At 39.1% G+C, this 14,181-nt stretch overlaps 1 protein-coding gene across 3 annotated transcripts in view; it reads right to left on the reverse strand.

The window, feature by feature from the left end:
• Nucleotides 1-14,181, reverse strand: part of CUNH11orf65 (chromosome unknown C11orf65 homolog) — a 27,626-nt gene that overhangs the window by 1,345 nt on the left and 12,100 nt on the right. For 2 of the 3 annotated variants that reach the window (XM_006150958.3, XM_006150957.3), the window contains 4 exons: nucleotides 12,539-12,592; nucleotides 12,205-12,405; nucleotides 11,030-11,160; nucleotides 2,221-2,391 (listed from right to left, as the gene is read on the reverse strand). In XM_006150958.3, coding sequence (XP_006151020.1) covers nucleotides 2,221-2,391; nucleotides 11,030-11,160; nucleotides 12,205-12,405; nucleotides 12,539-12,592 — 557 coding nt within the window. The remainder of the gene's footprint in view (nucleotides 1-2,220; nucleotides 2,392-11,029; nucleotides 11,161-12,204; nucleotides 12,406-12,538; nucleotides 12,593-14,181) is intronic. The other variant, XM_006150959.3, reaches the window with a different exon arrangement.

A 14,181-nucleotide genomic window follows, 5' to 3' on the forward strand; every position in this document is an offset into this window, starting at 1 on the left:
CTATAGGGTGCGTGCACTCACCAGACAGACAGAGACAGAGAGACAGAAAGCAAGAAATCACCCTCCAGGGGGGATGGTCACACTGCAATCCCTTCTCCTCCATTCTCTTCTCGGGATCTTGGGCACGCACACACACGCGCCTGGTGCGAGTTTAAGCCACCGGATCCAGGACTTGAACCGCAGCCGACTACGTGGGCGTCCAGCAACATAGCCGTTATGCTAACTGCTGGTCCCTAGGGCCAGGATTTGAACTGTGGTTGGCCATGTGGGATCTGGCTTCCTTAATCACTAGGCTATGAAGCCGGTCCCAAAATTCATCTAATTTTAATGCCAAATAATATTCTACTTTATAGACATAGCATATTTTATTTATCCATTTATCAGCTGTTGGACATTTCAGTTATTTCTACTTTGTAATTATGAATAATGCTTCCATGAATATTAATATATAAGTTTTTGTGTAGACAAGTATTTTCATTTCTCTTGGGTATATATCTAGGAGTAGAATTTCTAGAGTACATGACAACTTTATGTATCACCAATTGAAGAACTGCTAAATTGTTTCTCTTTTCTTTTTTCTTTTTTTTTTTTTTAAAGGTTTTTGCCATAGGGTGCATACACTTGCTAGAGAGACACAGAGAGAGGGAAAATCAGAAATCACCTCCAAAGGGGGATGGCTATGCCACAATCCCTTCTTCTCAAGTCTCTTCTCAGGATTTTGGGCACACATACACATGCACCTGGCATGATTTTCAAGCCATTGGATTAGGAACTCGAACTGCAATTGTCCACGTGGGAGTTCAACACCTTGACTACTACTACTACACCATCTGCTGGCCCCAATGCCTGAGCGTTTCTAAAGTGGCTGTGCTATTGCACACTCCAACTAGCAGCATACTAGGGTTTCAAGTTCTCCATATTCTTACTGAGACTTAACTGCCTTCTGTCTTTTTATTATACCCATCCTAGCATGTATGAAATGGTATCTTACTATGGTTTTGATCACATGTCCCTAATGGCTAAAAATATTTTTTATCCTTTTCTTTTTTTTGGAGAGGTTTTTGCTATAGGGCACGTGTGCTCGCCAGAAGTGAGAAATCACCCCCCAGGGAGGATGGCCATGCCACAATCTCTTCTCCTCCATTCTCCTCTCAGGATTCTTGGGCATACACCCACACACGCGCCAATCGTGAGTTTAAGCCCCCCGGTCCGGGACTCAAACCGCAGTCGACTACATGGGAATTCAGCGACATAGCCATTACGCTAACAGATGGGCTCAAATTTTGTTTTCTTTTTTTGGAGAGGTTTTTGCTATAGGGCACGTGCGCTTGCCAGAAAGACAGAGAGAGACAGAAAGTGAGATAATCACCCCCCAGGGGCATGGCCATTCTGCAATCCCTTCTCCTCCATTCTCTCCTCAGGATCTTGGGCACACACGCACATATGCCTGGCATGAGTTTAAGCCACCAGGTCTGGGACTTAAACAGCGGTTGACTACATGGGAGTACAGCGACATAGCCATTATGCTAACTGCTGGTCCCTGGCCCCAAATGTTTTTTATCCTTAAAAATGTTTTTCAGGCCAGCAGATGGTATAGTGCTTATCCTGTTATACTCCCATGTTGTTGACAGCAGTTCAAGTCACAGATCCAGCAGCTTAAAACTCATGCCAGGCTCATATGTGTGCATGCTCAAGATCCCAGGAGAAGAAGGGATTGCAGTGTGGCCATCCCCCCTGGGGGATGCCTTCTCACTTTCTCCTTTACTGTCTGTGTCTCTCTCCCTATCTCTCTCCCCAGTGAGTGCATGGGCCGTATGGCAAAAACCTTAAAAAAAAAGGTTTTCAAGGTTCATAGTGGATCACTGAGAAATGGTAACTATTCACTATCTCACACAGAAAAATTAGGGAACACAGATTAAAGAAATTCTTCGTATTATAGCATTTCTTACCCTTGTTTCTAATTCCCAAAGTAAGAAGAAAAGGAGAGTTACACTAAGGCATAAGAATAAAATCTGAAAATAAAGAACAACTAAATTTCATTTTGTGTTTTTTACTTTTGAGTCACTTTAATCTGGTTTTATCTTTCATCTTTTTTCTTTCTAGATGTAAGTAATACCCAGTTCTTTAAAAAATTATGTTTGTGGCCCTAAGATTCAACATAAGAATAAAAAACACTAGGAGAAAAAATATCTTGTTCCCTAAGAATACCAATATACTTACTCATCGAAGTTCAGTGTATTTGTCCAGTTAAGCACTTCGTCCACTTCCCATTCCATCACGGAATCTATCCCACCATCTTCAATAGCTCTTATTAGCCCTTTAGTTGCTGTGTGAATTAAACCTACAGTTTCATAATGTGTTGCCTTAGCCTCCAGGCTTCCTGCATAGTACCTACATGGAGGAAAAGCAGACAGACATAAATCATTTGGAATGAGTGATTATACATAGATGCAGTTGATATGTATTGTTGCTATTTACATGCTAAAACTATTTACATATTTTAATCTAGTCTCTATCCTATATAACTCAAATCCATTTAAATCAAGAACTAGGTGCCAGCAGTGGCATGCTGGTTGAGGTACTAGACTCCCACATGGCCAATTGCAGTTCAGGTCCTGGACTTGGTAGCTTGCTTTCTCACTTTCTTTCTCTCTCTGTCTCTTCCTGGTGAGTATGCATGCCCTACAACAAACTAAAGATGATAATAATAAATTAAATGAAATAAATCTTTAAAAAAATAAATGAAATAAATCAAGGTCTATGTGATGGGATGTTTTGAGAGACAAAGAAACTTAATCAACCACGCTAACTAGAGGGGCCTTACTTCAAAACTACTTCTCTTGGGAATCAGCAGTTAGCATAATGGCTAGGTTGCTGGACTCCCACGTAGTCGACCATGGTTCACGTGCTGGACCCAGTGGCTTAAAACTCATGCCCGGTGCATGTGCATGTGTGCCCAAGATCCTGAAAGGAGAATGGAGAAGGGATTGCAGCATGACCATCTCCCCTGGGGGGTGATTTCTTGCTTTCTGTCTCTATGTCTCTGTCTGGTGAGCGCATGTACCCTATAGTGAAAACCTCTCCAAAAAAAAAAAAAAAACTACCTCTCAATAAGTTACACTTTATGATTTAAAAAAAAAAAAAAAAAAACAACTAAAACTAAGTTACTAAGTCTCTGAACTATATAATTATAGAGTACAAAGGATCTTAAAAACCAAGTAACTAGCCCATTCACTTTATAAGTGAAGAAATAAATCCTGGAAGAGTTAACTTTGATGGTCATGAGGCTATGGTACATACTCAGAGGAAAGGAAAGCACAAGAAGGAAAGAGAGAGAAGAGGTAAAAGGGAGACAGATATTAACATCTTATTTGTGCCAGATACTTTTCATACATTATTTTGTTTAATTCTCTTTAAAAAGGCACAGCTACTTGTGACAACTACTTTTATATCATTTTTAAGGATGAAGAAATTGAGACTTAAAAGTTCTGTGCCAACACAGCTGGGTGTACTATGGACTTTTGTTTTTTTAGAATTATTTATTTAATTTTATGTATTGTTATAATAACCAGGGAGAGAGAAAGTGAGAAACCAAACCAGCAGGTACAGGACTCCAACCACAGTTGCCCACATGGGAGACCAGTGCCTCAAGCACCATGCCACCTGTTGGCCCCACACAGTAGACATTTAAACACATTTATAAAGAAAATCATTTCCATTCTTCAATAATCTTAGCTTACTCTATCTTTTTACTTTATAAACTATTCATTTAAAAATAATTTTTTAACTGCCACAGAGTGCATACGCTTGCCAGAGAGAAGGAGAGAGCATTCCCCAGTGGGGCATGGTCACACTGCAAACTCCTCTCCATTTCTCTATCCTACTAGGATTTGAGGCATGCATGCACATGGGCCCAACATCTTTTGCAAGCTGTCAGGGCTAGCGCTCAAACCGTAGTTAGTCATTTGGGATCCAGTTCCTCCAACCACTAGGCTACAGGGCTGACCCTCTTTCAACTTTTTGACTCTTTTGTAATAACACTTAGCTTTAAACACAACACATTGTACAGATATAAAAAGTGTTTTTTCCTCCTTCAGCTTTCTTTTATAAACATTTTCTATTGCCAGAGGGTACATGTGCTCACCAAAGAGAAAAAGAGAGAGAAAGAGAACATTCCAGTGGGGTGAAGTCATGCCACAATCCTTTTCTTCTATTTCTTGATCCTACAAGAATTTTGGGCCTGCACACACACACACACACACACGCCCAGTATGTTTTTCAAGCCACCAGGCTTGGTCAAGCCATGTAGTTGAACATGTAGGCTCCATCTCCCTATTTTCTTTAATCCTTATTCTATCATTGTTTTTTTTTCTATTTTTAAAGTTATTTACTTATTTGTTTTTACTTTGTAAACTTCTTTTGTTAAAACCTAAGACACAATCACATTCATTAGTTTAGGCTTGTACAGGGTCAAGATTATCAGTATCACTGAAATTCACCTCCACATCTTGTCCTACTGGGAGGGCCATAATGAACAAAACACAAAATTGAATCAAACACTACAGAAAATGATGCAATCAAGAGAAAACAGTAAGCCTTACACAAGATATATGAGGCTGCTGGTTTAACACGGCATACTGTTTTAAACTTTTTTTAATAACTAAAAGGAGTACACAAGGAAATAATAAGTATAGAATAGTAAATACATTATCTGGTAACATAGTTCTTTAGTATCAAGTATTACTGTTTATAATTTTATTAGGTATACTTTCATATGACTGTCAGCAGTAGGTTTGTGTACACAAGTATTCTCATAAACACTGTGCTCTAGCATTACAAAAGTTACACTGTCACCAAGGAATAGAAATGTTCTAGTTCCATTATAATCTTAGACCACTTGTATATGTGGTCCACTGTTCACTGAAATGTCATATAATGCATGGCTGTACCTGGTTTTCAAGAAAGTTCTAATCATTTTCTTACAATTTAATTCTTATGTTTTGAATTTTTAAAAAATTAGTCACAAATATAGTTAAGTGGTATAAATAAAGATGAAAAAAAACAGGTTAGCAGGACCAGCAGTTAGCGTAATGGCTATGTCGCTGAACTCCCTTGTAGTCGACCATGGTTTGAGTCCTGGACCTGGTGGCTTAAACTCATGCCAGGTGCGTGTGCGTGCATGCCCAAGATCCCGAGAGGAGAATGAAGGAGAAGGGATTGCGGCTTGGCCATCCCCCCTGGGGGGTGATTTTTCGCTTTCTGTCTGTCTCTGTCTTGATGAGCGCATGTGCCCTATAGCAAAAACCTCTCAAAATAAATAAATAAAGGGAGCAAATGTTCCCTTCACAGGCAAGGGTGTTTGGAGAGTCTTACCATTATCTATGTCTGTCCCAAGTCCTCATGACAGGGCTCAGAGTTCTTCTTCCCTCCTAGTGCCCTTATCTTAGTGCAAAAGACTTGGCAGGACTGAGCATTTCTTTGTATTGGAAACACTATTCCTGTAATTTTTGCAACTGGACCTTGGGTTGCCCTCAACTCACCCCATAAAAGATAAGGATTACTTCAAAGCTGCCATGAAGATCTTTTCATTGTCTAAACATGTTCATTTTAAAAATGTATACAAGTTTATGGAAGTATAATTGATGTACAATAAACTACAAATATTTAAATTATATACTTTGCAATTCTGACATATGTATACAATCTATGAATTCATCACTACAATGGAGAAATGAATGTAACTAACACCACCAAAGTTTCCTTGTGCCTCTTTATAATTTTTTTTTTTTTTTTTTGGTGGAAAAATGTGTGTCTAGAATTAGCCAGCTGGATTGCTTTAGATTATCCCAATTTTGTTGGCAACATCCAAAGCATCATAATCGGGAGCCAGTCGCACATACACCTTCTTCTCTCCATCAGGCCTGATTAGAGAGTTGACCTTGCCCCCATTAATACCATACAGCTTCTTCACAGCCTGTTTGATCTGGTGCTTGTTTGCCTTGACGTCCACAATGAACAATACAACTATGTTGTCTTTTATCTTCTTTATGGCAGACTCGGTTGTCGGGGGAACTTGATGATGGCATAGTAGTCAAGGTTGTTTCTCTTGGGGGCGCTCTTACAAGGATATTTAGGCTGCCTCCGCAGCAGGAGAGTCTCTGGAAAGTGGGTGATGTACTGATCTTTGTTTTTGTGGCTGTGGATGCCTTTCAGCACTGCCTTCTTGGCCTTCAAAGCCTTCACTTTAGCTTCAGCTTTGGGAGGGGCAGGAGCTTCCTTCTTCGCTTTCAGCACCATCTTGGTGAAAAGCTTTATAATTCTTTTCTTTCTTCCCTCCCATTTTCAGACAACTATTGATCTGTTTGTGTCATTCTACTCAATAGATTTGTTTCTTCTAAAATTTTTATGTAAATAGTACCATACAATATTGACTTAGCCCATTACCTTGTGGCTTGCAAGAACATCTGAGACTGGATGAATTATAAAGGTAGAAGTTTATTTGTAAAGCTCATGATTCTGGTAACTGAAAATTCCAAAGACATCACAAAATGGTGGAAGGCAGAACTTTTATCGGAGCAGGACATGGTCTATATACACATGGCTTCTGCCTGCTTCATTTCCTTTCCCCTATGTACACACCAGAACTCATTCATGGTGACCCTGCCCTAATGACTTTTCACAACCAAAGGCCACCCTGGAACACCATGAAGGTATCAAATTTTCACTTAAAATTTTTAAAATACAATGAAGTCCCAACATACGAATTTTGGGAGGACATTCAAACTATAGCAAATATATATACTTTTTTTTAAAACCGATTTCTTTCCTTAGGCACCATTACTCTGAGATTCATTCATGTTTTTATGTGTATCAATAGTTCATTCCTTTGTACTGCTGAGTAGTATGCCTTTATTTTGATACACCACAATTTGTTTATCCACTCACCTGTTGTGCCGTTTCTGGTTCTGGCAATTACAAATAAACCTACAGAAAACATCCATATGCAGTCTTTCTGTGAACATAAATTTTGAGTATTTTTTCTCTCTTGAATAAGCATCTTGGGGTGGAATGGCTGAGTTGAATAAGAGATTCGTTAACTTGTAAAAGAAATGGCCAAACTGTTGCCCAAAGTGGATTTACTACAATAGTTTGCATTTGTTCCATATCCTTGCCAACAACTGGGATGGCAGGTTATTGAATATTTTGAACATTCTAGTGGGTATATAGTGGTATATCTCATTATTATTTTAGTTTGCACTTGCCTGATGACTACAGTTGTTAGACATTAGTTGAGCTGTGCTAATATGCTATTCATGTATCTTCACTGATGGAATGTTTGTTCAAATTTTTTGGCTATTTTTAAATTAGACTGTCTCCTTATCATTGAGACCTTTAAAAATTACTTATTTAATTTTATTATTATTATAATTATCATTATTTAATTTTCTATAGGGCATATATGTTCACCAGAGAAAGACAGTGAGAGAGAAACCAATGCCACCAGGTCCGAAACTCAAACCTCAGACGGCCATGTGGGAGTCCAGAACTTTAACCACTATACCACCTGCTAGATCTATCATTGAATTTTGTGAGTTATTTTTTCTTTTACATACTCTAGATGAAGTCTTTTATTATACATGTATTGTATAAATGTTACATCCCCAGCTGTGGTTTACATTTTTATTTTTTGTAACATAATTCATAGAGGGAAAGTTTTTCATTTTAATGAGCTACGATTTGGTAATTTTTTAAAAAATTATTTTTGCTATAGGGTGCATACACTTGCCAATGACACAGAAACAGAAAAGCAAGAAATCACCCCCTAGGGGTATGGCCACGCCACAATCCCTTCTCCTCCATTCTACTCTTAGGATTTGGGATGTGCATACACACATGCCCAGTGTGAGTTTCTTTTGTGTGAGTGTAAGTGTGACAAATAGGATTTTTTTTTGTCACTATTAAAAGTCTAAACTTTAAAGAGATTCTTGAACTGGTGATTCATATCCATCAACTCATTCAACTTTGGCACCTGTCTCATCCCTAGTAGCTTTTCCAGAGCTACTACCTTCACTGTGAAACTCCATGAGTTTTCCCAGTTCAAACTTGGGCTTCTTCAGCATTTTTACTTTTCTGATGAAGACATCATGGTGAGGATAGGTGGACTGAGAAGTCATTTTGATGTCTTTTCCAATGCTGTCTGGAATCAGTTTATTGATCATTTCTTTCAAGTCATTTGTCTGCACCTCCTGGGTCATTCCATCATCTTTTGGATTTGGCAGGCCTGCTGATACTTGGCATAAGAGGTCTTCCATATCTGATTGTTGTGTTTTTACCCAATACAGAAGAGACGAAGCAAATAACCATCAGTAGTCTTGGCATCGACGTGAGCTTTAATCATGGTCTGTCATTTTTTGACCATGGAACACATTTGGTCCCAGGTAAGATTCATGCCATGGAAGTTAGTCAGGCAGTATTGCCCTGAACATCCTCAGCAATTAACTTGAATCTTCTAAATGCAACTTCATCTCTCTGCAGATCTGCAAGGCTCACTTCAAACACACAGCTCTTAAGGCCATCAGATGCAATTTTGGTTCCTTGAGTCCTGGTGACTAGTTTTTTTCCCAATATTTCTTTATGTTGAACATAGCAGGTGCTTTCACATTATACCAATCTTTTTTAGAAAATGGATGAACCACTTTCTTGTTGGCTCACTTCTTGCCACCTTGGGTAAGGTGCTTATTCTTGCCAACCGCCAAGAGAGCCAAAAATGCCCGGCTGTGAGTTTCAAGCCACTGGGTCAAGGACTCAAACCACGAATGACCATGTGGAAGTCTAGTGCCTTAACCACTGTGCCACCTGCTAACTCCTAATTTATTTTCTTTCATGGTTCATACCTTCTGTGTCCTATTTTTAAAATCTTGTCAGAACCAAGATCACTAAAACTTCATCCTTTAGTTACTTTTATATTTTTATAAAATTTTATTTTTACTTTATATTTTTTTAAGAGAGTTTTTCTTTTTTTTATAGGGTGTGTGTGCTGGCTGGAGAGACAGACAGAAAATGAAAGATCGCCACCCCCCCCTCCCCCCGAGAGGATGGGCACACTTCTATCCCTGCCAGTTTCCTCTCAGGATTTTGGGTGCGTGCACACACACACACACACACACACACACACACACACACGTCTGGCCTGAGGGGTTTTTTTTTGTTTTTTTTTTTAATTATTATTTAACTTTCTTTATTTACTTATTTTAAGTTGACCAGAGAGGGACAGAGCAAGAGAGAGAGAAGGAAAGTGAGAAAGCAAACCACCAGGTCTGGGACTCGAACCACAGTCTGCCATGTTGGATTCCAGCACTGTTAACCACCACACAACCTGCCGGTTCCAAAATGAGAAATTACCATCCAAGGGGGATGGCCATTTTCTATCTCTTCTCTTCCCAATCTGAGTTTTTAAGCTTCCAGGTCTGGAACTCGAATTGCGGTTGACTACATGGGTATCCAGCGACCTAATCATGACACTATCTGCTCGTCCCACTTTTGCTCTTATATTTAGATCTATGATCTCTCTATCTCTCCTTTCATTGCCAGAAGGCATGTGTGCTCACCAAAGGGAGGGAGGAAGAAAGGGGAAAGACAGAAAAGAGAGGAGGAGCGGCAGGAGAGAGAAGGGAAAAAGAGGGGGAATGAGGACAAGAGATGGGGATGAGAGAGAAAGTGTACTCCTAGCAGGGTGCAGTCACACTGCAATCCCTTATCCTACATTTCTTCTTCCAGTAGGATGTGGGGCATGTGCAGACACCTCTCACATGCACACATTTCTGAAGCCAGTTTAAACCACAGTCAGCCTCATGGGATCCACAGTGCTGTGCTAAGGGGCTGGTCCTGATCTATGATCTCTTTTGGGGTAATTTTATATACTGTATAAGATAAGAGTCAAGGTTCATTGTCCTGCATTTGAATGCCAAATTAGTTGAAAAGACTGTCTTTTCCCAATTAAATGCCCAGGTACATTTGTTGAACATCAATTCCCAATATACATGAGGGCCTAGCTCTCCGCTCTATATTCTATTCTATTGATCTATTTATCTATCTTTTTTTTTTTTTTTTTTTTTTAGTGTGCTATAGGGTGCATGTGCTTGCTAGACAGAGCCAGGGGTGGGGAGAGGGAAGGAGTGAGAAATCACCACCTGGGGGGTGGCCACGTGCTACAGTCCCTTCTCCATTCTCCTCTTGGGATTTTCAGCACACACACACACACACACACACACACACGTGCTGGCCTGTTTTCAAGCCTCTGAATCCAGGGCTCAAACAGGCTGTTGTAAATGTGAGATCCAGCCACCTTAACATCCATGTCACCTGCTGGCCTCTATTTGTCTATCACTACACCAATACCACAATGTCAAGATTACAGTAGCTATAAAATAAGTCTTGCAATCAGATAATGTAAGTCCTCCAAATCTGTTTTTGTTCTATTCAAAGGGTACATGTACTTGCCAGAGAGAGAGAAAAAGCGAGAGAGACTGAAAGTACCCTCAATGTGGATTGGTCATGCTACAATCTGTCTTCCTTCATTTCTCCATCTGGTCAGGATTTGGGGGCATGCAGACACACATGCCCAGCATGATTTTCTTTTTCTTTTTTTCTTTTTTTTGAGAGATTTTTGCTATAGGATGTGCGTGCTCATCACACCACCAGGAAGGATGGCCCCACCACAATCCCTTCTCCATTCTCTTCTTGGGATTTTAGGCACACATGCACACGTGCCTGGCTTGTTTCAAACTGCCATGTCTGGGATTCAAACTGTGATCAACCATGTGGAAGTACAGTGCCTCAACCACTTTGCCACCTCTTGTACCCTCCTCTCCCCCACTGGAACTGGAATTTGAACCATGGTTGGCCATGTGCATACAGCATATTACTATGCACAGGGTTTAACCCACTACACTATGGAGTGGCCTTCCAAATTTGCTTTTTTCCAAAAATACTTACTTCTTTAGTATGTCTAAGTATTTCATCAACTTACATTTGCCTCATCCATTCTATTTTTCTAATTTTTCTTTTCTTTTCCATATCTTGCCTTCTCTTCAGTTTAGAGAAATGGAATTCTATTTCCTTTTTGGATTCCACCACTACATCATCAGTAGGTATCCAAAACTATTGAGATGTAAAAATAAATACACAAAATGTTGAATATTGATTGTGATGTTGACTGAATATAGGTAAGAGCTTCTGTGTGTCCTGTAGGAATATGCCAAGATAGAAACAGAGGCAAGGATAGATCCTTTTAAAGTACTTCTAATTAAGTGATGGGTGAATAGTACATTGAACCTTCAGAAGCACATGCTGCAGAAAGACTGACAAAGGACCAGTACATTAAGGTACTTCATAGTATTTGTTGAATGAATAAATGAATAGACGTATGAAGAATGTCTCATCTCATATGAATAGACCTGACTTAGACTTAGTGCCAATGCTCTGATGACTCTAATCTTCAAGGAGTACATGTACCCCATAGGAAAACCAAAGTTTCTCCATTATGTCCTAAGACTTCATGGTATCCTCTCTCTATGACAGTTTCTCCTAAATGGTTGCCTATTTCCCCACTTCCAATTCATCCCTCCTCCCTCACCACACACACACCAGATAACAAGGAGTTTCCTACCCCAGACAACACTATGCATTTGTATCTATTAAACCACTTTCATATTTACTGTGCTGTACTGAAATACTGTTTACTTGACTGATTCCCTAAATAAAAGGCAAACTACGTGAGGGGAAAGACTGTCTTTTTTACCACCATATGCCCAGCATCTAGAAAAATGTCTGACACATGAATAACACACAATAAAGTTTGTTAAATGAATGAATGAATTCATGCCTTGATCATTTTTACTCTGCATATCTAATGTATTCAACATAGCACAATTTGACAATCTATAGAGTAAGTATAAAATCTGCTAACTACCAGAGAGTATATAACGATGGCCTTGATTAAGCAGATTATTAAAAGTAGAAATAAATGTAAGAAAAGATAAATTGCTATGCTTTGAAGTATTATTAGCAACCTCAAAGTGGTTAACTTATGCAAATTTCATTGATTAAATTACCATGGTTTATTGTTTTAAAATTAATCTTCAAAAAGATAAATGGTTTTCTAAATTTGCAAGATTAAAAGTATTAATATTTCTCTGCTCTTACTCTATCAGAAACAGGCCTCCAACCATTGTTTTCTATACGATGATACCAGCCACTACGATCCTCTTCTGGAAGATGATCACTTTTATTATGAGATGTATGTTTTGCTGCAAGTTTCGTATAATCTTTAGGGCTGTTAGCACACAGATCTTCAATATGTCTGTGAGTAAAGATTTTATAATATATATCAGGTGGAAAATTAACCTGTGAATGGAAACATTCAAAGGATCATTGTAATGTAAATACAAACATGGTTTATGTTTTTTAAAAATTACATCTTTTAAATTTCATATAAAGGTGCTTTAAAACTACAATTTAAAAATTCATCCATACTTACTCCACCTAATCTGAATCGTACATGAATGCCAGCAGCAGCATCTAGAAGTTCTGCCTATAAGAAAATATATTACTCTTCAACATTCTGTATGTATCAATTTACTACAACTCACTATTATATTTTAAAATAGTTGCTGAATATTATTTTAATATTAGGTGAATAGATCACAAATAGTGTTAAATTAAAAAATATTTAAGAGCTGCTATAGTTTGAGTATGTCTCACCCAAATTCATGTGTTGAACCATAGTAATAAGTTGGGAGAGTAAAAATTTGATCCAATCATGATGTTAAAAGATGGGCACCTGGGAAGAGATTAGTGATAGGATAGACAGGGCTGGGGGTGGGAGGCATGATTGAGTCATGGTGTGTTTATAAGGAAAGGAAATGAGGCAGACAGTAGCCACATGGATATAGACCACATTCCATTCTACTCAGAGTTCTGTCTTTTACCATTCTCTGATGTCTTTGGACCTTCCACATAACCAGAATCATGAAAATATAAACCTCTACTTCTACTTCTTTATAAGTCACCCAGTCTTACGTATTTCTGTTAGCAATATAATAACACACTAAGATAATAGCTAAGGAGACCAGCAGATGGCATAATGATTATGCTGCTGGACTCCTACATAGTCGACTGTGGTTCAAGTCCCAGACCTGGCAACTTAAAACTCATGCTGAGCACATGTATGTGTGTGCCCAAAATCTTGAGAGGAGAATGGAGGAGAAGGGATAGCAGCATGGCCATCTCCCCTGGGGGGTGATTTCTTACTTTCTATGTTTCTGTTTCTCTGGCAAGCACACGTGCCCTATAGCAAAAATCTCTCTAAAACAAAACTGAGCCAAGGACTTAATTTCTTTTCTTTTCTTTTTTTGGGGGAGAGGTTTTTGCTTTAGGGTGCATGCGCTCCTCAGAGAGAGAGACAGAGAGACAGAAAGAGAGAAATCCCCCCACCCAGTGGAGATTGGCCACGCTGCAATCCCTTTTCCTCCATTCTCTTCTCAGGATCTTGGGCACGCATGCACATGTGCCTGGCATGAGTTTAAGCCACCAGGGCTGGGACTTGAACCATGGCCAACTACATGGGAGTTCAGTGACATAGCCATTATGCTCACTGCTGGTCCCAGGACTTAATTTCTTACCAACACCAATAACTATGATAAAAAAGCTAATAAGACAACTGGAATAGACACCAAACTGCTTTTCTATGAAATAATATAAAATCCAATCAATTTGATATTCATAAAACAAGTTTTAAATGAAGTCCTCAAGTGTATAATTTACACATAAAATATTATCTTACAGTTAAATTCAGAGAAAAATACTGTGACTGGTAAAAGACCTTTCCATTACCAGTATTTGTTAAATCAAAAATCCTATATTTAAAATTCTGTAGGAATTGTACATGGGGGTCAGCAGGTGGCGTGGTGGTTAAGTGGCTCTAGATTTTCACAAGACCGACCACAGTTTGAGTCCAGACCTGGCAGCTTGCTATCTCACTTTCCCTCTCTCTCACTTTCTCTCTCTTTCCAGGGAGCACTGTGCCCTACAGCAAATTACAAATAATAACAATAATTGGGACCAGCAGTTAGCGTAATGGCTACGTCGCTGGACTCCCATTTAGTCAACCATGGTTCGAGT

Source organism: Tupaia chinensis, unplaced genomic scaffold, assembly GCF_000334495.1.
Source record: "Tupaia chinensis unplaced genomic scaffold, TupChi_1.0 Scaffold000311_2, whole genome shotgun sequence".
In the NCBI taxonomy this organism is placed as follows: Eukaryota; Metazoa; Chordata; class Mammalia; order Scandentia; family Tupaiidae; genus Tupaia; species Tupaia belangeri.